General features: G+C 35.7%; 1 protein-coding gene across 1 annotated transcript in view; it reads right to left on the reverse strand.

Annotated features, from left to right (window-relative positions):
- ADAMTS6 (ADAM metallopeptidase with thrombospondin type 1 motif 6) overlaps window positions 1-25,059 on the reverse strand; it is a gene marked incomplete at its 5' end in the record, with an annotated part of 219,642 nt that overhangs the window by 129,631 nt on the left and 64,952 nt on the right. Inside the window, 2 exons of the mRNA XM_081090221.1 lie at window positions 4,052-4,157; window positions 8,464-8,507. Of these exons, the coding sequence (XP_080946347.1) occupies window positions 4,052-4,157; window positions 8,464-8,507 (150 nt within the window). The remainder of the gene's footprint in view (window positions 1-4,051; window positions 4,158-8,463; window positions 8,508-25,059) is intronic.

Genomic DNA, 25,059 nt, shown 5'->3' on the forward strand with positions numbered 1-25,059 from the left:
CAGAAGTCCTATCCATAATACTAAAACTAGAAACAACCTAAAATGGAATACGTGCTATGAAATACTATTCAGAAAAAAAAAACTACTAATATACACAACATGGATGAACCTCAGAAACAATGTGCTGAGGGAAGGAACCTAGACACAAAAGAGTAGCCACTACGTAAGTTCACTTAAATGAAACTACCAAAAAGACAAGTCTAATCTGTAATGATAGAAAGGAGATCTGTGCCAGGTAAGGGGGAGGGAGGGTGGACATTTGGCTGTAAAAGGAAACATGGGGATTTTTTTAGTTAATGGAAATGTTGATATCTTGATGGTGGTGGTGATTACCTGGTTATATACATTTGTCAAAATTCATTGAACCATACACAAAATAGAAGCACATTCATTGTATTTAAATTATACTAAATAATGTTTTAAAATGTACTCATGGGAACATAAACTCTTCCAGGAAATAGAATACTTCTTAACTCATTATATAAAATGAGCATTATTTTGATACCAAAACTAGGCAAAGGTATTAAAGTTCCAACTACTTTCATGTATGTTTATTATTAACCTTCTATTATGAGAGCACAGCACTGTTCAAGCATTTAAAGAGAGGTAGGGCCCCAGCCGGTTTGGCTCAGTGGATAGAGCATCGGCCTGCAGACCAAAGGGTCCCAGATTCGATTCGATTCTGGTCAAAGGCACATACCTCGGATGCAGGCTCCTCCCTGGCCCAGGCCCTGGCCAGGGCATGTGCAGGAGGCAACCTATGGATGTGTTTCTCTCACATCGATGTTTCTTTCTGTCTTTCCCTCTCTCTCCCACTCTCTCTCAAAATCAATGAAAAAGTATCTCAGGTGAAGATAAAAATAAATAAAGACAGGTACTTTAACCAGAAGAAGGGGCATTTGGATGGAAGAAAACAGTAATTGGAGCTTCCTAGCACACATAATTTACTTTACAATTTTATCCTGAAGTCTTGGCACATTTCTCCTTTAAAAAAAAAAAAAAATCATCTCCTAGCCAGTCTTCTATAGAAAGCATACCCCAATTGGTAAAACCAAACACTGACAGTGATTTCTGAAAGCAAGACTGATATACCCCTGCAGCTTTCAATACAACTTTTAACACTTCTTTATACTTTCTCAAAATCAGATTTATAGTTCACTCAATCACTATTAGTTAATAAATGAGTTGTCACATCTAAAAGATTTGTGACCTTAAGACCTATTCTTATTTGCAAAAGAAATCAGACATATACAATGGTAGAGGGAGCAGCCTAATGAACTCCCATCCACACATCATGATGAGTATAAAATGCAACATGTTGCTATTCTTGCTTTATCTTTCTCTTTTCCCCCTTTCTTTTAAAAGTAAATCTCAGACCTCATGTCACTTCAGTCCTGCAGACTTCCAATGTGCATCCCTTAAAAATATGAATATTTTAAGATCTCTTTTTTAACATTATTTTTGTACAGTAGGGATACATTAGATAGTTTTCTCAATATAACTAGAGGTCTGGTTGAGTTCTTGCCACCCCTCTTTAACACCATAATTTTTCAACTTCTGAAACTATGGCAACTACATAATTAATGAAAAAAATCTTTCAAAGAACATTCTTTTCTATACAGTTTCATTAAGTGCCTTTGGCTTATAGCCTACATTAGAGGTAGACATGCCATTTAAAAATAGCATAAACCTCAATTTTTCATTTGACAAGGAAACTAACTTCTTGTTTTCACAAAAGTATGGAGAAAAATAAAAGTAGTCATTAAGGCCCAGCCAAAGAAAAAAGTTATCCCATAGCTGTTTAAAATGGATATTATGTCCCTACATGAGAAAACACTGGATACAAAACCATATTCTACACAACTTTTTTAAAGGTAGACAGTTTTCACACAGTCTAATGACTTAGTAGGGGCACTTTTCAGTAATCAATGGTCAAATGTTCACTGTGATGAATCTGCAGACTTAACATCCACCCTAAACAATACAAATTACAAAAAAAGTTCACTATACTTCATCTGAAAAGTATACTTGATGTTTATCATGGCTATTGCTTTGTTTCAGAAGAACAGAAAGCACTGTATTTTAATTATATGAATTGTGCCAGATTGACTTGCTGGGTTCCTCAAAGCTAAACCCTAAGATCTTAAAATCAAGTGAAGGGCTCTTAATCCATGAAATAGATTTTCCCTAACTGACCAAATACAATTTCACATATTGAAAAAGATAACATGTTAATCACATCCTGCCTACTTGTCTGGGGGAAAAGGGATAGTCACATAGTAATCAACTGGACATAGAAAGAAAGCTAATTCCTAGTCAGTCAATAATATTTTTGAATGGAAGCATTTCTTCTGACTCTTGTTATAAAGCATTCTGTGTATCCCACCACCACCACCACCCATTTCTAACAATCACTATCAAACAAGAATTAGCAGTGAAAAAAAAGTTATTCAAAGGAACATAAATCTTAAGAGGTATATTCTACTTCTTGCACATTCTTTTACAGAAGGTATAAACTATTCATCTTAGGAAAAATTTAAAGGAATTACCCATTAGACTAACAAAACAAAAATATCTAGGGAGCCTGAGAGTAGTTCAGTTAGAATCTTAATAAAAGATACAGCGATAAACCCTCAAATGGGCTACGTAAGTACATACAAGAAAAGGGGACTCACGAAGCATATGCTGGCGTTGACTAACTTTAACTGCATGAAGGAGTAGTGCTTGCATACACACATTACTCATCCATGCTGTGTTGCTTGTCCTGACCTTTCGATTTAATTGAATCTAACAGAACCTATTACATTCAGTCTGGTTGCATAAGATTATGACAGTCATTAATGAGCTAAATTTGTAAGTGCGCTGAAGATAAACTGCCTGCATAAGAAGGGCTTTTCCCTTTTGTTCCCCTGCTGTTTATTGCAATGGAAACTAGAACACCAATATTTTTAGGACTTTATTAAAAGTGTAATACTGACTTTTCCCCATATCTGAGGCAACCCAGGTTTGAAACTTGCCTGTTACTTAAGGTTACCCATAAATCAATACTAATTTGGTAAAATTTAAATTGCAATTTTCCAAATAATGCAACAGATTGACCCAATTTTACTCTCCTCTTTCAAGGAAAAAAAAAAGGCTGAACTACAAATTTATCTCAGGAATGATCGCTAAGGCAAGTGTATAATAAACATTCATTTTTATTTGTTCTTTTTCCCCCACCCATTTCTCTACCAAAAAAGCAGACTGTAAAACTTAGATCATACAAATGTCAGGAGCTCTTGCAAATAGATTGCTTGCTTGACTTAAAAATGTTTGACTATCCTTTTAAAGTTTTCAAACTCCTCTCCCTTCACATGAGCAGGCTTTTACATTTACTACTGCCTGTTGTTTGGAGTAAAGAAAGAAGGGTTTTATTGCTGAGAAGTGGATAGGACAGTTTTGGGCCAGATATATTTAAAACAAATATTAAAAACTAGATCCTCTTAAAAAGTAATAAGGATGATATCTCACTACTCTTGGAACACCATTTCTTTTTTTCTTTTCTTTTTTAATGACACACAAGTACACCTGAAAATACCAGTTACATAGCAATGATTGCACAAACTTTATGCCTGGAAAAGATGCTCACAAGCTGCATGAAGAGTGAAAACTCAAGTAAATTTTATGGAAGTGGTGTCAATGATGATTTGAAAATATAAAGGTGTTGTCACTTGAGGAAAAGAAAGATCATTTCAACAATTTCACTTTGAGGAGCCGGGTGTTGAGTAGACCACGCTAAAACTAAATTACTGCACATGTACATATATCACAAAACTTAAGTGTGATGTATTCACCACTCGGAGGATACTAGTCATGAATCAGAAAGATTATTTAACAAGTCTCCAGTTCTTAAGATGATTTATCCCAGCACCCTAAATGATAACATTCTCTATTGAAATCAGACAAAAAGGCAGTAAAATATGGTTGAGCACATGTGTTCCGCACAGTAGTTATGAGTTCCTCAAAGGAGTGGAGCTCTAAAATTTATTTTGATTTTCTTAAACTCACTCACTTGTGACCAATCTCATGTGCAATGGTAAAAGCTGAACCCAGGCCAATGTCTTCATTAATGCTGCAGCTCCTTTCAGGCTCACACATTCCAGCCACAGAGGCCAAGCCTGAATAAACAGAAGGAGACACAAAGGGTCAAGCCAAGGTGTTTCAGTCTTAAAAAGCCCGTACTTATAAATGCCTGGATTCTTTTTAATAACCTCCATGCACAGAAGGAGCAGTTGGCAAAAGGTTAACTTTCTAGTCATTTGCAAAATCACTGGGGGGAGTTTCACTTTGCCGGCTAGACATTAATATTTTTTGAACTGCAGTCAGTGCTGGAAAATGTCTAGACTAGGGGTTAGATTTATAAATTTTACTTCTGGTAACTTGGGACCACCTAGTAACTTGAGCCAGAAGAGGGAATTCAAGAAAGCATTTCTATTTTAACATTCTTTAGGCTGTAGAAAGCAAAATATATCCACATTATTTTTCTAAAGAGATCTGTTTAAGTTTAGTGGGTTCATAAAAATATACAAGCAACTTTTTAGTTACAAAAAAAAAGGGAATCCCAAATGGTTTTCTAAAATGACATTTTTATAAAAACAAAAATGAATGATTCAAAAGGGAAAAAGGAAAAATGTTAAAGACAGGAGGTTGTTGCATATTTTTAATCTTCTGAAATTAGTCCTGATACTAATGCAACAATTTCTTTAAGTGTTTTAATGGTAGGAAAGTCATTCAGATATTCAATTTAGTTCTCCCTTCTCCCATCCCCCTTTGATGCCTTAGAGTTATATTAATAGAGAAAAATTATGGTGTTAATTCACTGATTCTAGTGAAATGTTATGTTACTCAAAGTATTCTTCCTTTGGGAATGTTAGTATGTAAAATCTTTAATATTTACTTCCAAATGAATATCATGCTCTGTGAATTGGTATGTAACTTTAAAACAGTGCTTAGAAAAAAATTACTTTTGTGCAGAAGATAAAATGTCATGTGCTGCAATGAAACAAATGCCAAATCATACTTAACACACATAAGGGTGAAAGTTATTTATAAGAAATTGAAGGAAAACCAGGAAAGGCTCTTTATATGTTACTATCATCAGCCAAATATTAATAATTATCTTCCCAACAAAAGTGATTTGAACCCAATTCTATAAATATGTATCGAGTGCAATAAACAATGTTCTGTGCTGGTATAATTCCCCAGCTGCACTGATTTGGAACAGTAAAAGCCTTTCAATTCATATTTTTACTGACAAGAAAGCTCTAGAACAGTGATGGCGAACCTATGACACCTCTGACACGCGAACTCATTTTTTTGGTTGATTTTTCTTTGTTAAATGGCATTTAAATCTATAAAATAAATACCAAAAATATAAGTCTTTGTTTTACTATGGTTGCAAATATCAAAAAATTTCTATATGTGACATGGCACCAGAGTTAAGTTAGGGTTTTTCAAAATGCTGACACGCCGAGCTCAAAAGGTTCGCCATCACTGCTCTAGAAATTGTTTCTCTGGATCTTCTAATATGAAATATCCACATAATAACCACGTTGGAACAGAGATGAGGTTAGTGCTGGATTTGCTAATAGACAGTTTACTTTTCCTACTTTTTATGGAAAAGGCAGAAGTTTGGGAAGGGGTTAATTTCTGTTTCACAGAGTTATAAACACTAGTGTTACCCTTGTCCTGCCCTTCCATTCACTTAAAAGTCTTAGGACCTGAAGAAGAGGATGTGAAAAGAGGATGTCAAACTCCACTGAAAGAGAGAGAGAGAGAGAGAGAGAGAGAGAGAGAGAGAGAGAGAGAAACAAACAAACAAAAAGTTTGCAGTATATTAAATGGCTTCAAGCTATTGGGTTCAGCACATCCCATGACATGGGACGAAAATGCCACCCAAAACCCTTTCTGTTTCAAACTTTATAAAATTTGGTTTTAAAATATATATATTAATAAGAATAATTACTGTTAAATTAACATTTCTTACATTTCCCAAAATATATTTTTCTATGGGCTAGCTTTTTGTTTGTTGTTGTTTGGGATGTGCCCTGTGCTGTATTTTTCATTGAGAATTTTCAATGACTCCCCAAGGCATATTTGGAAGCACTGCTTTACCTCTGCATCTGATATAAAATTGTTAACACTACTAAAAGGACAACTTAAGAAAGAACATATTTTGGAAATAACTACTACTTGTTGAAAATATAAAGGTAAATCTTAACTAAAATGAAAGAATAATTTAAATGCTACTGTATTTTCACAACCCCCCACTATTTTCTGTATTCCTATAAAATTGAAGCTGTCAAAGTTCTTATGTGTGATTGTGTTAATAGGGGTTTGATTACTATTTGGGTCATTTAGATTTCCTCAGTTTGATGGCCACAGTTTGCACCCTTAAATCTACTTAGCTAGGTTAAAATTGGTCAAAAATACTAGGTAAGCAAGAGAATATACAAGTATCAGCACAAAACAAACATGAAAGTCACTAGCATGGCCATTCAAAAAGAAAATACTGATCACTTATGTACTGATATATATTTTCCACATAAGGTCAACACGTGTGTGTGTGTGTGTGTGTGTGTGTGTGTGTGTGCAGTTTATTCAGTTTTCACTATGAGACAGTATAAAAAATAATTTAGAATGATTTAAATTTTGAAAAGTTTACGTTGAGCTTGAAAATGCATTGGTGTGTATTGATTCTAGAAATTAGTAAACTATAAAAATTTGAACACATTATTTTGAAAAATGTAAAAGGAGAGGGGGGGTAGGATAATACCTCAAATCTACTTTAATAAAAATGACAATAAAAGTTCTAAGCAGTGTTATTACTGGGACAGTGTTCTTCAATGTCCCGATGAAGAACATATCTCAATGTAAATAATCTATCTTCAAAAAGCAGGACAGGGTATGTATACATATACATACATACATTCTGGCTTGTACCTTCTTTGAGGCTTACTGTCTACTGTACTTAAAGTTGATTAAGCACTTGGTAAATGCTTACAGAATTTGAACAATAATAGAAAAGGTAAGTTAGTATAATCTTCACATTAAATAATAACAGCTGTTCATTTTTATACTACTTCTTTACTACACACCTTTATATTTTCTTACTTAACAACGTCCCTGTAGCAGAAGGACAGATCCTACTTCTATTTCATAGATAAAGAAATTGAGGGACAAAGAGTTAAATAAACTATGAGAGGCAATGTACTGAAACTGTCAAAACCAGGCGTTCATGTCGGATTCAGGATCCCTTCCATTGGATTACATTGGTCTTGTTAACCTAAAATACTACAAATAAAATCTTTTTGATGAGAGCTCTTTCTGCATTATGCTTTTTAACTAGCAAACTTCTCCACTGTAATACTCATCCTTCGCTAATTGAGATTTCTTCTTTAACCATAAATCCTGAGGGAAATGAGGTAGGAGAAGACTGAAAGGCAGGTAAAATCATCAAGAGAAATTTTAATCTCCGAAGAGATGATTCACTGAACACCCCAGGAAGCTGGGTAATACTTTTTTCCCCCCACTCCTATTTTAATTTGATCTTAAAACATTCTTATGTGGCGCATAGGAGTAGATTTTAAAATTATTCCTTGACAGGTAAAAAGATTGAGATTTGTCATGGAGAAACTAGAGAATTCACCTTCAGTTGCTTAACTTCTGAGTCTTTTAAAAGTCTCTTGACACTAAAAAATTATCATTAAAAAAGTCCCCATTTCTTAACATAACTCTATTTACTTAAAATTTATTTTACTTGAAGTTAATGTAGTTAACTTTTACCAGTATGAAGTTATGATCTGCAACAAAATGTGATTTTTTAAATTCTAGATTATTACAAAACTGTTTTTGAAAAAACAAATGATTTGGGGGACACACAAGAAATATAATTGTATCCTCTCTACTACTATCTGTAATATTTTACAAAATTGTTCTTTTTTGTTCAGGTACTAAAAATTTCCAATAATATCATAATTTATGGGGATATAGTATTTACATCAAATTGCACCGCTCCCCCCATCCCCCCCCAAAAAAACTGCTCTCAATGCTTCTTCCTTAAGTATCTCCAAAATGGTTTTTGCCTTTCCTCGCCTGAAAATTAAAGATGCTGGCTGCCTTCATTTGCTCTCAAACTCCTTGGTATTTTTGGAAAATACATTACAGAAATGGATTATATAAAAATGAGTGGCAACTTCTGATTTATCATTATTGTTTGATGATTTTTAATCATCTTCTAAGTTGTTTTTAATCATCATTCTACTTGTTTCCTAGTAGGTGACATATCCACAAAGGTCAGGTTTAACAATTTATAGGAGTCATTTCAGATGTGTCAGAAAGGAAAATGACCAAATTAATAATAAAGAGCAAAGCCACTGGACCAAAGAGACAATTTGAACTACCCTCCTTTTATAAAACACTTACCCAGTGTTCCACAGGGTTTATTTTTATAAGTGCAGATATCATATCTGTAGAGGAGAGAAAAAAAGAGACGAAATTTGTAATCTGATCAAATTTTTTAAATGTTTTCATATATTCATCACACTTTTTTTTTCTTGGAGCTTTGGTTGTCAGACCACAATCAGTGCAATTATGAGCAGCCAGCTGGAGTGTTGGCATTTTCAGCACTCTGGGGGACACTGCCGGCTGCTCTACACTCACAGCCTCTGGCTACAAGCCAGCAGGACACCTGCCAGCAAGAAAGAAAGGTTAAAGTGGATTTTTGTAATTACAAGTTCCGTAAAAATCATCTACCTTACTGTCTTGAAGCTAGAATAGCTTGTCTGCAGATTGCTACTGCTTCTACAAAAAGCAAACAGGTAGTTTTTTAATTCCCAATCTTTTTTGAACCTGCTGGAATATTTTCTTATCATAGCCACAGACAGTAGTTTATACGTCTGAGCTACAAGCACCATTTGGTGTTCATTCAACTTGAACAGGCGTTCTTATTTAATTAAATAAAAACCAGAGCAATAAAGCAATTGAAATAAAATTGATATCGCATAGTTTTCCTTGTTATATAACAGCAATTTTGTGTGGCTAAAATGCAAATATGTTAAGAGATTTTTATAAACAGCTAAATAAATAGCTCACTAGGAAGCTTTCCTAATGTTGCTCAGACTTATTCGGACGCTGTGTTGCATTATATAACGCAATACAAATAATGTCGTTCATAAAGTAACGTTGCAAATTTTAAAATAGGTTACATTTAGAATGCTAAATCAATATTGATGTAAACATTTATTTTTAAGCATTTTAAAAATATTCTTTCAAACTTATTTTTAAAATATAATACATGTTTCTAAAGTGAGAATAAAAACTACATTTTAAAAGACTGAGTATTTTTATTTGCCTATGTTTTCGACTAGAAGTAAAAAGCTTTTTAGTTAAAAAATAAAATTTCACAAACTGCAGGAAAATCCATGTTGTAAAAAGTTCTCATTTATTGTATATAATGGTTAGTCCACATTACTGGGGGAACGGTTTAGTAATTAATCCCTTAGTCACCTCTTCATCTTCATCTTGTTTAAACTCTACAAATGTTTCCTTACATTTGATCTTGTATAACTTTTCTATTTTGACCATTCACACACTCATCCTCTCTCTTCCCTTGTAACTGGTAAACCAATAGGTTGTAGTATCTGGTACACTCTTGAGTGTAAGATATAGAGAAGGCACTTGCTGTATTTATCAAAGCATCAGAAAATATATTCTGGGTGTCAAAATCAATTTATCTTACGGTCATACTGTATAAATGCCTATGATGTTACATAGACACAACCCATACCAGCAATGTTCAAGAAAATGTAAACAAAGACTTTTCATAAAGAGTAATGCAGATAAAAATGTTTAAGCAGACTCTATTTCCAAATCCTCAGTTTCCACGTGTCCTTTTCCTAAAACTGAACTGCCTGAGAATGCACCTGTAAGCCACCAATTTACCTTTCGCCTTTGCCTTTCACAACTGCACTGCTTCTACTTTACAAAAACAAACAAACAAACAAACAAACAAAACACACACCAAAGAACATACTTCTCACCCATCCCAATCCTTGTTATGGTATACTGCTCCTGGGTATACAAGCCTCCGAAGCATAATGCAAAGGAATAATTCTAAGAATTCATGGATCCTGGGGCATAATCTCTTACAGACCAAGAAAATTGAAGGGTGTAATGTTTATTTCACCCTGGCAAGACTCTATTTCTTTATACCTCTCTGTCTGATTGCTTGTAAGCCAATCTATATATCCCTCTCGCAATTAGAACTCAGATGTGACATTGTCATGGAGTGTTTTAGCATTTTCATTTGAACTAAAAAATAAAGCCAGGCTTGTTATTGACAGACAATAAGTCTGACTTACCTAAGTAGTTTGGCAATGAGCACTGACTTAGCCAATTAGATTACATGGTGAACATTTTTCATGACTCAATGAAATAGGCAACTCCAAAGTTGTGACAACATTTATTTAAAGCATATATACATCATATCGTATGTTTTTAACTAGTCTCTGTAGCTACGTAAGCTTATGATTAAATAAGTATTTTTAGATATCAACTTTATAATGTGCAAAGTGGTACATCATTTTTCAAAATTATTTTAGGAGTCAAATAAAGCAAAATGTTTGAAGATCACAGACAAATACAACTTATATTTCCACCTCATAGCAGTCTTTTCTCACCTCCTCTCATTGCTCTCATGCTCTCTACACCTTTTATGTTACACTTCTGATGAATATTATTTCATTCTATCATGACTGCCCAAAATACCTGCATAAAGGCTAAAGCCATCAACAAATAATGCAGACTCAAGTATCTTAGACTAAGGTAATTCTATTTGCATTTTCCTCAGCTTTCCCCAATCCTCTGATGTACTTGCAGAATTCTCTACAGGATATTCTATAGGGAAAAGCCATGCCATTCCTTTTTGGCTTTTGTATTCAATTCAATTCACACTGTATCCTTCTGTATTCGATATTCAGAGAGAGCAATTATTGCTTTCTATGCATTACCTTTAATACCAAGCACCAAACAGCAACATTTTTACATTCATTTGTTCATATGTGGTTTTGCTGAGCACCGATCATATGCCCAGGTTTAGTGGCATATACTAGAGTTTAAACATAGATAAATAAGTTAGTTGTGTTCTATTTGGGAAAAGACACATAAGCAGGTGAGTTATAACATATTGTGGAAAGATGATTAAATAAATGTTTAAAAAGTTAAACTTACACACAATAGAGTCAATACTCATTAGCCTCTATAATGATGATTATTGTCATAGTCAAGTTATATACAAAATGCTTTGGAAATACAGAGTAAGGAGTGGTTACACAATAGCAAACTAGGAAACAGATTCATTTAGGACATAACACAGATTTTTAAGACTTAGACAGATAAAATAAAAAGTAAAGGTATTCCAGGCAGAGAACGGAATAATCAAAGTAGCGGAGTCTGGAAAGGTTAAGATGTATGCAGGCAACTATGAGAAGCTGAAACATTGACTAGAGAGGCTGAAACATTGACTGTACAGGTCAATTATCAGACAATGAATTGAGAGAGTTGGTGCTGGGGGGGACAGATGACTAAGTACCTTGAATGCCAAACCAGATTTGTGTTTTTCTACCGGCAAAAACTTAGAAAACAGTTTGCAAAATGGGGGGGGGGGGGGGGGGGGAGGTTTAAGTATATTCATATGAGTGTGTACATAAGTTTGTATTCAGGTAAAAGTCTGAGAGAATTATGGTGGGGACCTAAAGAAGAGGTGGGAGAGTAGGGAGAACATAATGGTTTTTATTCTATTGTATACATTTCTGTATAGTCAATATTAATCAGAACGTGTTTTAGCTATACCTGTCTCTGACAATCAACACACACACAAAATAAATTGATAATTAGACTAATGAATGTTTAATAAATATTGAAAATGTGTTTTTCATTAAAGAAAGAAATTAGTGGTTTTCAGACTGGCCAAAAGATTTTAGAGGCATGCCCCCATTCTGCATGAATCAGACAAGGATCCACCAAACTTTGTAGGCTGCACACTTAGGTAAAGCCTCCAAGATTGTCTTGTGTGTCCACTCATTGATTTGGAAGATCCCGGTGCCAGATGACAAATACAAGAGTAACAGAATTTTTTTTTTTTCTGCCCACTCTCCACACCCTTGAAGCAAATCAATCTCTAAAAAATCTTGACCAACCCAGATGTGTCAGGAGCTCTGAGAGTTAGGCCAAGCTACAAAGTACAGTGGAGTCCTAAGAAGTGATAGAAAAGCTGAAATATAATTTAAAAAGGTTCTCTGCTTTCTGAATTTTGATCACTATGGTACTTGTTTTGTTTTGTCTACATGAAAGAATAATAAAGGCCTCTGGGCAGATAAAAAAAAAAAAAAAGAACTAAGAAACATGATCTTAGGCAATCCACACAAAGATAGGTACCTAAAGGAAATCAGGGTTCTGCTTTTGGATGAGATGACTGTACACATTATCATTCCCTTACCCTTAATTCATAATGTAGAACTGACTAAGATCAAAACCACAGAGGCTGGTTGAATATCTGTTACTATAGCACTGGTACGCTTTTCTGCTGTACTTTCAACTCTAATTTCCTAATCATTTTTGGTTAGGCATGACTAACAAAAGAAACTGACCAAAACATGTAATTAAATTCCATTTTAAGGTCTGCATAATATAGCACTACCTTACAATGATGAAATACCTGGATGGTTTCTTAAAACCTTTTCCAAAAACTACATTCCATTCTAATGTAAGAGCAACAGTCATTACAAAGAATCATTCCTTTCAGTGATTTAGTTTTAAAATGGAATGAATCAAAATCTAAACTTTGAGACTCATTTGTTTAACAGTGAGTCACAGACTTACTTCCAAACAGAATGTCCTAGGTACTGTGCTGTCTCATTTGTACTCTTAGAGATGGTGGTAAAAGCCAAGTGATGGTGACCCAGCAATTTTCTGCTTTTCTTTTTTACATTCACTGAGCACCGGAATTATGAAACTTACTTCATTTATAAAAACAATTATAATATAATAGTATAGAAAAAATTATTTTAGCCCAATATACGCAAGAGAGCCCACTTCCTAGCTGTCCTCACCCCAAATCCACATCCTTCTTGCATACAAAATACACTCATTCCATCCCAACAACCTTAACTCATCCCAATAAACTTAACTCAACCCACAGAAGTCTTCACTCATTCCAGAATTAACTCTAAAGTTGAGAGTCTCCTCTAAGTATCATCTAAATCAGATATGGGTGAGACTCTAGGTACAGTTCATTCTGAGGCAAAATTCCTTTTTATCAGTGAACCCGTAAAATCAGAAAAGCTATGTATTTCCAAAATGCAATGGTGGGACAAATATAGGATGGACAGTCTCATACCAAAGAGAAGAAATCAAAAGAAAGAAAGAGGTGATGGGTCCCAAGTAAATCCAAAACCTAGCATAGCAAATTCCATTAGATCTTAAAACTCTAGAATAATCCTCTTCGGCTGATGCTCTGCCCTCTGAACCCACTGAGGTAGCAGCATCACCACATGACTTTGTGGGTGGCCCACTCCTTCCGCTTGGCAGCATGCTGCCCACATGGCTCTCCAAGGTGGAGGAAGTCTTGTCTCCAAGGACACACACTCTGGGCCTGTGGTGAGAGCAGTAGCCCTGATGATCTCCGAATTGCCTTTGGGGTCCTACTTTCTTCTTTTTGAAAGTATAATGCATGTTCACAGCCTTCCTTTATTCCCTCCTATTTTCTCTCCTCTAGTCCCAGTTGGCTGTGTTTCTCCTGGTATGATTCCATCTCTATGGATGGCTCTGCTCAGGCGGCTGGTTATTTCCACAGTTCATGCCCACACCGATCTCCTTATCAAATACAGCCAGCCAGCCACGCCCTTTAGTGTTCTCGTCCGAACGCACTTCCTCATTTTTTGCAATATGAACAGGGTGAGATTTTCCAAATCTTTAAGTTCCAGTTCTTTTTGCTCAACATTCTCTCTTTCAATACATTTCTTCTTTTCACACTTTACTATAAGCGGTCAGGAAGAACAAACACTTTGCTTAGAAATCTCCTCAGCTCAATATCCAATTTCATCGCTCACAAGTTCAACCTTCCACAAAACATTAGAACGTGGACATAATTGAGACAAGTTCTTTGCCAGTTAGTAAGAACCACTTTTTCTCCATTATACAAAAAACATATTCCTGGTTTCAAACTGAGACATCACCAAGCTGACCTTTATCACCCATATTTCTACCAACATTTTGTTCATGATTACTTGTGTATTCTATAAGATGGAAGCTTTCTCTACAGCTCTCCTCTTTTCTCTCTGAGCACTCACCAGAATTGCCTTTTTTTAAAAAATTTTTTATTGATTTCAGAGAGGAAGGGAGAGACATAGAAACATCGATAATGAGAGAGAATCATTGATAAGCTGCCTACTGCATGCCCACACTGGGGATTGAGCCCACAACCCCGGCATGTGCCCTGACCAGGAATCAAACCGTGACCTCCTAGTTCATAGGTCAACGATGCTCAACCTACGTCAGCCAAGCCAGAATTGCTTTTTTAAAGTACCTTCATAGCAATCGGGGCTTCTTCTAGCATGCATTTCGAAATTCTTCCAGCCTCTACTCCTTATCAAGTTCCAAAAATTCCCATTTTTAGGTACTTGTTATAGCAGTACCCCACTCCTCAGTACCAATTGCTGAATTAGTCAGCTTGGGATTCTATAATAAAATACCATAGGTTGGTTGGCTCAAACCACAAACATCTATTTCTCATAGTTATGGAGACTAGGAAGTCCAAGATCAACACACGGACAGATTTGGTGTCTGGTAACGGGCCTCTTCCTGAAACAATTTAAAGATTATCATTCATATTGTGGGGATCTCACCCGGCCCACTTCTCTAGCCTTAAATCCACCTCTGTTCCCTCTCTGCAAACTCAAGCCATATTTGCCTTCTTTCGATTCCTGAACATACCATGTTTCCTCTCATCTCATGAACTTTGACCTTGCTATTCCCTCCATCTGAACACTTTTCTACCGACTCCACTCTCTTTTCTAGGTTACATACTACTCTTTGCACTGCTCAATGCACTTTCTCAAAGTCTTCCCTGACTAGATGAGGTTCCCCTAATAAATACTGTTGAGCTGCCTAAAATTTCCCTTCCTAGCTCTTATCAGACTGGTAAGTTCATGTATGTGTCTTTCCCACTAGATTGCAAATTCTTTGACATTAGGGACTGGTCTATTTTGTACACTCCTGTAACCCAGGACCCAGTACAATGCCTGGAACACAGTAGGTGTTCAGTGTCTATAGAATGAATTCCCTCTAAAAATGTTCTAGCCGTTTATGCTTCCATAAAGCCATTTCCCAATACCTCTGTCAACAATAGTAAGAAAGTTATTTTAAAAGCATCAAAACTCAGATAATGAAGTTCCTGTGTGTTTTTCAGGAATGCAAAAATTATTTAAAGGTAGATTTATAATATAGGATTGCCTTGGTATGTAGATAATGAAATATGCTGGTTTCACGCAAAATTTATATACTAGCAGACTCATTCTTATTCATGGATTTAAAAATTAAACCACTTTTTCAACAAATATTTACTGAAAGCTTATCATGTGTTGGCATAAGGAAAAACATGAACAAGGCTAACATAACCCCTCATCTTAAGAAGCTTAAAACCTTTCTAAGATCAGTAAAGGTTCATTAGGCATTACCAAAAAGAGAAAATGTTTTCACACTTTACACCACTGGAGTACAATTAATTGGACTGAACTTTGGTCATTTTGGAGTTATTTTTGTATCCTCTTTTCCTTTGTTCTTTCACATGAAATGGATAATTTTTCTCAGGGTAGGTATATTCATCCTCTTAATTTCAACCCTCTTTACAACTTCCTAATATATATCCTTAAGTATCTCTTGTTGAGTTTAATGCAAATAGCCTTTACCAACTGTGTATTAGAGAGTTTATTATTACTAAACCGAACTCTGCTCATGCTGTTCTCTCACCCAAAATTGCAACTGTCTCCAAAAGCCTAAACACGTTCGGTTGGAGTTCAAGACCCCCTCAAAAATCTGGCTTGCTTCTCCCTAGATATGTCCTCTACCCTAGCCAAATCTGACTAAATACTCACCACTCTCTAAAAATATCGTGATCTTCCCTGTGTTCATGCCTTGTATGTGCACTATCCTCCTCCCATTTTATTGTGGAAGTTTAGATATCACTTAAGCTCAGATCAAATACATCTTTCATGAAACCCAAAATGATTCCTTCTCTAATTATTCATGTGTTTCACATTGTTTTATATCACAATTACTTACATAAGCCTCATTTTCTTCCCAAAAACCATTATCAGTATTTAGGGAATATAATAACACCTGACTATCACAAGAAGATGAAGAAAAGGATGACAGAGGTGGAAATGGAGGAGGAGGAGGAAAGCAATGACAAAAAAACAATGACTATGAGAGTTTAAATGGGTTTCTGATCCCTGGGGAATTTATATTTGTCATTATAAAATTATTAAATGGTCTTCAGATTATGATTAAGTTTTTCATGTAGTTTAGCTACAGGGAAGGAAAGTGCTGATTATGCTAACTGGTATACTCTAGTCCCGTGGTCGGCAAACCACGGCTCGCTAGCCACATGTGGCTCTTTGGTCCCTTGAGTGTGGCTCTTCCACAAAATACCACATGGGACACGCACATACAGTGCGATTGAAACTTCGTGGCCCACGCGCAGAAGTCGGTATTTTGTGGAAGAGCCACACTCAAGGAGCCAAAGAGCTGCATGTGGCTCGCGAGTCGCAGTTTGCCGAGTTGCAGTTTGCCGACCATGGCTCTAGTCCATTGTCAACTATATTTTTCATTGTAAATTACTAATGAGTGGGACATTTTTATTTCTTATTATCAGTTTCAAGAGTTTGGTTAATTTTAAGTGTATCTTTAAAATAGATGTGCATGCTGACAAAAAAATCAGGTTTTGAAATCTCCAAGGGTAAGGGCCAGGTTCTAGAGTACATTAAATTCACCTAATTAATCAATGCCACCCTGAGAGATATATGTCTCCTTTAAGGGGTAAATAACAAGAATCCCAATATTCCCTTTTGCTAGAGGAACAAGCACACCATGTATTTTTAATATTAAAATATTTACAACAATTACAGCACCTAGAACAAAGATATATACAAATTTTTAATAAAAATAGTTGGTTTTCTAAGAAATAAAATAATTAAGTTTTGTTTGTTGCTTAAAGAACAACTTAGTTCCCTATAAAAAAAATATATAACTTTCTCTAGTATTGTATTTAGTGTAAATTATATTTAACATCAACATGTAGTGGAAATGCTTTATAAACAGTGAAAATTTGTTTGTCTTTTTATATTGTTTATAATAAAAGGACAGTTTATAGAAGTAACTTTACTTTACTACATCTAAAAAATTTTTTCTAAATTTTTACTATAGCATCTTTTTAGTTTTACAGAACATGCAGACCACAACAGCTCTTTGCCTTCAAATAAAATACACAGCTTATTTTGTCTTCCTGCTCAAAAACCTCAAAACCAAAGAAGCTATTTAAAGGAAAAGCATAATATACATGTAGGGCATTGCTCAACAAGGAGAAGAATTTTTCTATTGTTAGTATATAGGTCTTTTAAACCTAGCCACAAACAACCAATGCTATGGCTTTGTTAGGCAGTATGTTGGTAATTGATTTGCAAAGATGAATAATTTTTATTTATGGTCAGACAAACTACTTAAGAACATTGATTTTGAAATTCTGACTGCATTTTTGCATTTTTAAAATGTACACGAAGGAACTACTGTTAGAGAAAACACCACCACAGGACTTTATCATTTGTGATATATATGTAAAGCTAAAATCTAAAATAACAATATATTTAAACTTCAACATAATCATTTCTTTTTATTGATATTTACCACCAAATCAATGAACAAGCAACAGCTGTCAGTTGTCTTCTAAAGCCTGATCTAAGAGAAAGTGGAGCGAGAGGTCATATCGACTCTTCTTCTGATTTAATGGAACATCACACTATTCTGTCTTATTAACAGAATTGACTATAACTCCAGTAGACACATTTCCATAGGACTGATCATAGTCAGAATTTATTGATCAACTGTTAATTTTTCTAAGTCAGAAAAGAAAAGAATTTTTTAATTCTTTAGTACCTAATGAGCTACTAAGTGATAAATGCCTCAAATGCCCTTTGAGTAGTTTTATGTTATCAACAAGGATCTACAGTGTTACCAAAGACTTCACATGTCCCATAGTCACTTATTCTAACATTCTAAGTGTAAAATTTTCTTATATCTAATCTAAATCCTTCATGCTACAGGCTAAATTGATTACTTTTTGCTTGACCTTCAGTGAAGATTAAGAACATCTGGTCTCCACCCTTTATGCATAAATTAAATACCTCTTTTCTTCTCTAGAATAATAATAATCTCTACTACTTAACATTTTTTCATTTAGGTTTCTTTTTCAACCCTTTAATCATCTTTGTGGTCCTCCTCTGAACTTTCTCCAAGTTCACCATGTCCTTCTTAGTGGTAGAGACCAGAACTCAAAACAATGCTTTCATAAGGCTCTGACCAGTGACAAGTACAATGGGAAAATTATCAAGTTTCCTACATTCTTGATTCTTATTTATGTGACCTTGTGCTGTGTTTGCTTTAACCACAACCGTACATTGTTAACTCATACTAATCTTATTATTCCCTTACTGCTAAGGGGATTTCCAACTCTACTTAAATATAGTCAGTTACTCATTTTGGGGATTTTTGCTATTTTTCCTCTCTAACCATACTGCATTACATTGGTCCCCGACTATATATATATATATTTCATTATCCTATTTTCTACCCAATATTCCAATTTGAAAAATTATTTTAGTCTAACAAAAATAATGTGAACCTGGCTGGTGTGACTCAGCGTCGACCTACAAACCAGGAGGTCATGGTTCAATTCCTGGTCAGGGCATATGCCCAGGTTGCAGGCTCGATCCCCAGTAGGAGGCATGCAGGAGACAGTTGGTCAATGATTCTCTCTCATCATTGATGTTTCTATCTCTCCCTCTCCCTTCCTCTCTCTCTAAAATCAATAATAATATTTTATGAATAATAATAATAAGATGAGCCCTGTATGGTATAGCTCAGTTGGTTGGGGCATTATCCTGTACACCAAAGGATTGTGGGTTCGATTACTGGTCAGGGCACAACCTAGATTGAGTGTTAGATCTCTGGTCAGGGTGTGACAGATTATCAATCGATGTTCCTCTCTCACATTAATGCTTTCTCTCTCTCTCTCTCTCTTTTCTTTATCCTTCTGCAAAAAAAAAAAAATCAATAAACATATCCTAGAGCAAGAATTAATAATAATAATGTGATATAAGGCATCGATGCCTCTTATCATATTTTTCTCCCATTCCAACTGCCAATAATTTATTAAGAATATTAGAACACTTAGTCATTGCATGTCTACTAGTATAAGAAGGGTTTAAGTGTTCTAGAAAAACTGAGTGCCGGAATTCATTACCCTCTGAAAAGGCATGGTTATGACTGTGGAAGCCTTGCTAAATTTGCTCCATCACTTTCAGGTCCCAGCCCAACACGAACAATCTCAAGGACTAGAGGGTATACGGTAGGAATAACCAAAATGCTTCCAAAACTTCAGAGTCCCAAAGAGCTAGATTAAAAATTTTCCAATATATTGACCAGTTTTCTTTACAGAAAACAATGAAAGCTTGTAGGATCACAGTATATTATAACTATTTGAGTTACCTTGCTCTACTAGTTCTTCTATTCTGTCAATAACCAAACAAGATTTGTTTGAGTAAGTTTACTGTTAAATATCAAAAAAAGCATTTTAATAATAACCTGATTATATGTGAAGCTATGCCAGATAAAATACCAAGGAAGTTAAAAATGACCTGGTTTCCACTGTGTGGGAACTAGATATTTAAACATTACTAACATGGACATATATATAGCCATACAAAATCCATCAAGTTATCTATTGCTATCACACAGACATGAATTATATATCATCCATAGTTCAAGAGTAAATGCGCTTAAGAGATGGGAGACAAGGATCAGTACCTAACTGCCATGGAGAAAAAAGTAATCATGGTGTTCTATACTCCCTATGAACAAAACTGTTCCAGCCAGCTTTTAAAAATATCTAGTGAAGTCTAACATCGCTCTCTACAAAGATGTTTATAAGTGAGAAAACAAGAAACAAAGTTCTATTGTTTAATGGTAACCAAAAGAGGAAGTGAAAATGATTCAACATATTAGAAAGATGGGCATACTGTCAGTGGTTTAAATCAGTGAAATTATTAGCCACAAAAGAAGCAAATAAAAGAGAATGTCTAAAATAAACAAATCAAAAAATTGTCATAAAATCATATTATTTAGAAATAGAGATAAATGCCAAGAAATAGCATCAGGGAAGGGATGGGGAAAGAGATTGTTGCTTATTACTCTACTAATATATTACTTTGGTGTTAAAAAAAATTCTGTTCTATGCAAGGTTGATTAAAACACAACCCACGGCCAAAAGAAATTTAGAATAGATTAGATGACAACAATATAAATAAATATTAATATAAGGCAGAGTATTCAATAATCATAGGAAGCTATTAATGGTTTTTCTTAGTTTGAAAATGTACAGGAGTTTCCAGGTACACTATATATATAATTGCTATTCTCTTATAATTCATTCGTGTATACATGAAACTTAGAATCTCTCTTTTTTTAATAGTTGATATTATTTTTATTACATGGGACATCATGGAAACCAGAATATCATTATATGTTAATAACAGTAACATTGGAAATGGAAAAGCAGTACATACATTTAATAACTACCTATGTTCCTATAGAAATTATACCGGGACATCCTTAACTTGGAGCAGAATATGTATAATACAATGGTTCTCCAATTTTAGCCTGCATCAGAATTACCCGGAGGACTTGTTAAAATGGATTGCTTAACTCAAACCCCACAGCTTCTGATTCAGCAGGTCTGCAGCAGGGCCTAATAATTTGTATTTCTAATAACTTTCCAGTTAATGCACAGGCTGCTAGTCCAGCAGTCAAACTTTGAAAAGCATTTATAGAGAAATTTTAAAAGTTCAAGTTCACTGCAATATTGTTTTTTGAAATACGTAACATGTGTATGCTTAATAGACTTATGGTTCTTCAAAAACACCAGTCAGTTTTAACCGAGAGGCCAATTTGTGAACTGAATACATAAAATGTGTATGCCTAATATATCTATGATTCTTCAAAAAGACAGTTTTAAATCAGAGGCCCATTTATGAACTGTAAAGAAAGAAATCAAAAGAAATTAGTGCCAGGGAGAAAATAGAAGCTATTCCTTTTATGTAGAAGACTCATCTTTTTTTTTAATTCTTTATTGTATCAAGTATTACATATGAATCCCTTTTTCCCCATAGGCCTCTCCCCACTCATTCCCACCCCCAGCCCCAGCACATGCCCTCACTCCCCCTACTGACTGAGTCGTTGGGTTATGCTTATATGCCTGCATACAAGTCCGTTGGTTGATCTCTCACCGCCCCTTCCCACCCCCCCCCCCCACCTCTCAGCTCCCCCCTGACCCCCACCCCGCCCGACTTCCCCTGGAAACTTAGCATCTCTTATCTTGATTCCACTTCCAATTAAAAAACAGGGTAACATTGCTATCATCAGTTGAAGAATGCTGTCTTTCAAATAATCTTAGTGATAATAAGGAGTTAAACTACTTCTCATAGCCTGAAAGACTCTAGACCAGCCGTGGGCAAACTACGGCCTGCGGGCCGGATCCGGCCCCTTTGAAATGAATAAAACTATTGAAAAAAAATAGTTTTCCCAAACTATTTTCCCAAACCTAGTTTCCCAAACATGCAAGTCTTATTTCAACCTGAGGATTTTTCCCTAGATCGTCAAATGAATGATTGAAACTTACCCTATTGGTATATATCTGCATTCCATAATCAGTGCCATAGTAACAACAGGCTTAACATTATATTGTTATCTACAATGCATGTAGTGGCCTAAAACATTGCTTGTATTAAAGAATTGGCTTAGGTGGAGAACCAAGATGGCGGCATAGGTTAACGCCGGAGTTTGCTGCTTTGAACAACTACTTCAAAAGTGAAACTAAAAGACAGAACGGACATCACCCAGAACCACTGGAACGCTGGCTGAGTGGAAGTCCTACAACTAGGAGGAAAGAGAAACGCATACGGACACTCAGAGGAGGCGCAGTGCTGAAGTCAAATTCTGAGGTGCGGAGTGCGCAGAGCGGGCTGGCGGCGGAGGGCACGGTTGGCGTTTTCAATCGGGAGGGAGTCGCAGACTCTGAGCTCCAGATCCGGGCGAGTCTTTAGGGACCCAGACTCAAACGGGAGAAGCGGGACTGCCTGGCTTCGGTCAGAGCGAGTGCAGCTTTCTCTCCGAGCTTTGCAGCCATTGCTGGGACTCAGAGAGGCAGAGCCCCTGGGGACAGGACTGAGAGCCGCCATAACTGCTCTCTCCGGCCCACCCTGTTGATCCTGTGCAACCTGCCCCGCCCAAGCCCTGCACAGAGGCATTTGCCGGATAGCCTCAGGCAAACGCCAGATTAGCACCTCCCTAGAGGACAGAAGTTCTCTCACTGCTGACACAGCTGATTCTCATAGCCACTTGGCCTGGAGGTCAAACCCTCCCTGGAATTAGCTACAACAATCAAGATTTAACTATAAGAACACGAACAAAGACCACTAGAGGGTGCACCAAGGAAGCATAACAAAATGCGGAGACAAAGAAACAGGACAAAATTGTCAATGGAAGATATAGAGTTCAGAACCACACTTTTAAGGTCTCTCAAGAACTGTTTAGAAGCCGCCGATAAACTTAATGAGATCTACAAGAAAACTAATGAGACCCTCGATGTTATATTGGGGAACCAACTAGAAATTAAGCATACACGGACTGAAATAACGAATATTATACAGACTCCCGACAGCAGAACAGAGGAGCGCAAGAATCAAGTCAATGATTTGAAATGCGAGGAAGCAAAAAACACCCAACCAGAGGGGCGGAATGAAAAAAGAATCCAAAAATGCGAGGATAGTGTAAGGAGCCTCTGGGACAGCTTCAAGCGTACCAACATCAGAATTATAGGGGTGCCAGAAGATGAGAGAGAGCAAGATATTGAAAACCTATTTGAAGAAATAATGACAGAAAACTTCCCTCACCTGATGAAAGAAATGGACTTACAGGTCCAAGAAGCGCGGAGAACCCCAAACAAAAGGAATCCAAAGAGGAACACACCAAGACACATCATAATTAAGATGCCAAGAGCAAAAGATAAAGAGAGAATCTTAAAAACAGCAAGAGAAAGAAACTCAGTTACCTACAAGGGAATACCCATACGACTGTCAGCTCATTTCTCAACAGAAACTTTGCAGGCCAGAAGGGAGTGGCAAGAAATATTCAAAGTGATGAATACCAAGAACCTACAACCAAGATTACTTTATCCAGCAAAGCTATCATTCAGAATTGAAGGTCAGATGAAGAGCTTCACAGATAAGGAAAAGCTAAAGGAGTTCATCACCACCAAACCAGGATTATATGAAATGCTGAAAGGTATCCTTTAAGAAGAGGAAGAGGAAGAAAAAGGTAAAGATACATATTATGAACAACAAATATGCATCTATCAACAAGTGAATCTAAGAATCAAGTGAATAAATAATCCGATGAACAGAATGAACTGTTGATTATAATAGAATCAGGGACATAGAAAGGGAATGGACTGACTATTCTTGGGGGGGAAAGGGGTGTGGGAGATGTGGGAAGAGACTGGACAAAAATCGTGCACCTATGGATGAGGACAGTGGGTGGGGAGTGAGGGCAGAGGGTGGGGCGGGAACTGGGAGGAGGGGAGTTATGGGGGGAAAAAGAGGAACAAATGTAATAATCTGAACAATAAAGATTTAATTAAAAAAAATAAAATAAAATTAAAATAAAATAAAAAAAAAGAATTGGCTTAAAATACATGACATTTGTATAAAATGTTAATAGTCCCCATAGAAATTTTCCCACTTAGACCTCACAGCAACCATCATGGTATAGGAACCAAAAAGGTATTATTTTTATTCTATGCTTGAGTAAACTGAGATTTACAGAAGTTAAATAACTTACCTAAAACCATATGGTTAGCAAGTGTGATTCTAATCCACCAGTTTTGAAAAATAGTGTATTGCCCTTATCATTTGTTGAAGGTAACAAAAAGAAAACTTTAACTTTTGAAAGGGAGGAAATTTGAAGATTCTTGTCCCCAGTGTTTGAATCACTATGGAGGACTGTGTAAACATGAATTGTCACTATTCTTTAGTTACTAGTTAAATAAAATGACTATGATAGGCCATAGCCGGTTTGGCTCAGTGGATAGAGCATTGGCCTGCGAGCCAAAGGGTCCTGGGCAAACAATCGATGTGTTTCTCTCACATCGATGTTTCTCTCTGTCTTTCCCTCTCCCTTCCACTCTCTCTAAAAATCAATGGAAAAATATCCTTGGGTGAGGATTTAAAAAAAATATATATGATATTTGCCAATAATTAACATTTGGAAAATGCTTAAGTGGTCTTAGATTAAAAACTGTGATGTTAGTCAAATTCCATATATGTGTGTATTTATTCATTTATTCAGCAGATAACTAATGAGAACCTCCCACGTGCTGGGTACTGCTCTAGGTTCAGTGAATACAGCAGTGAACAAGATACATAAGGTTTGTATATCTTTGGCTCTTTACTTCTAAAGGGAGTTAGTTTCCTATGACAGATCTGAGTAATGTGAATTTTAATACTGTAAATATTAGAGCAAAAATATATGCAAAATAACTCAAAATCTCTATGGAAGAATATTTAATCCTTTTCTTTCATTCAATTATTAAATGTTAAAAGTAATAAGTAATTAAATAATGTAAATTTACTTCTT

This window comes from Myotis nattereri (assembly GCF_964212035.1).
Source record: "Myotis nattereri genome assembly, chromosome: 4".
NCBI lineage: Eukaryota > Metazoa > Chordata > Mammalia > Chiroptera > Vespertilionidae > Myotis > Myotis nattereri.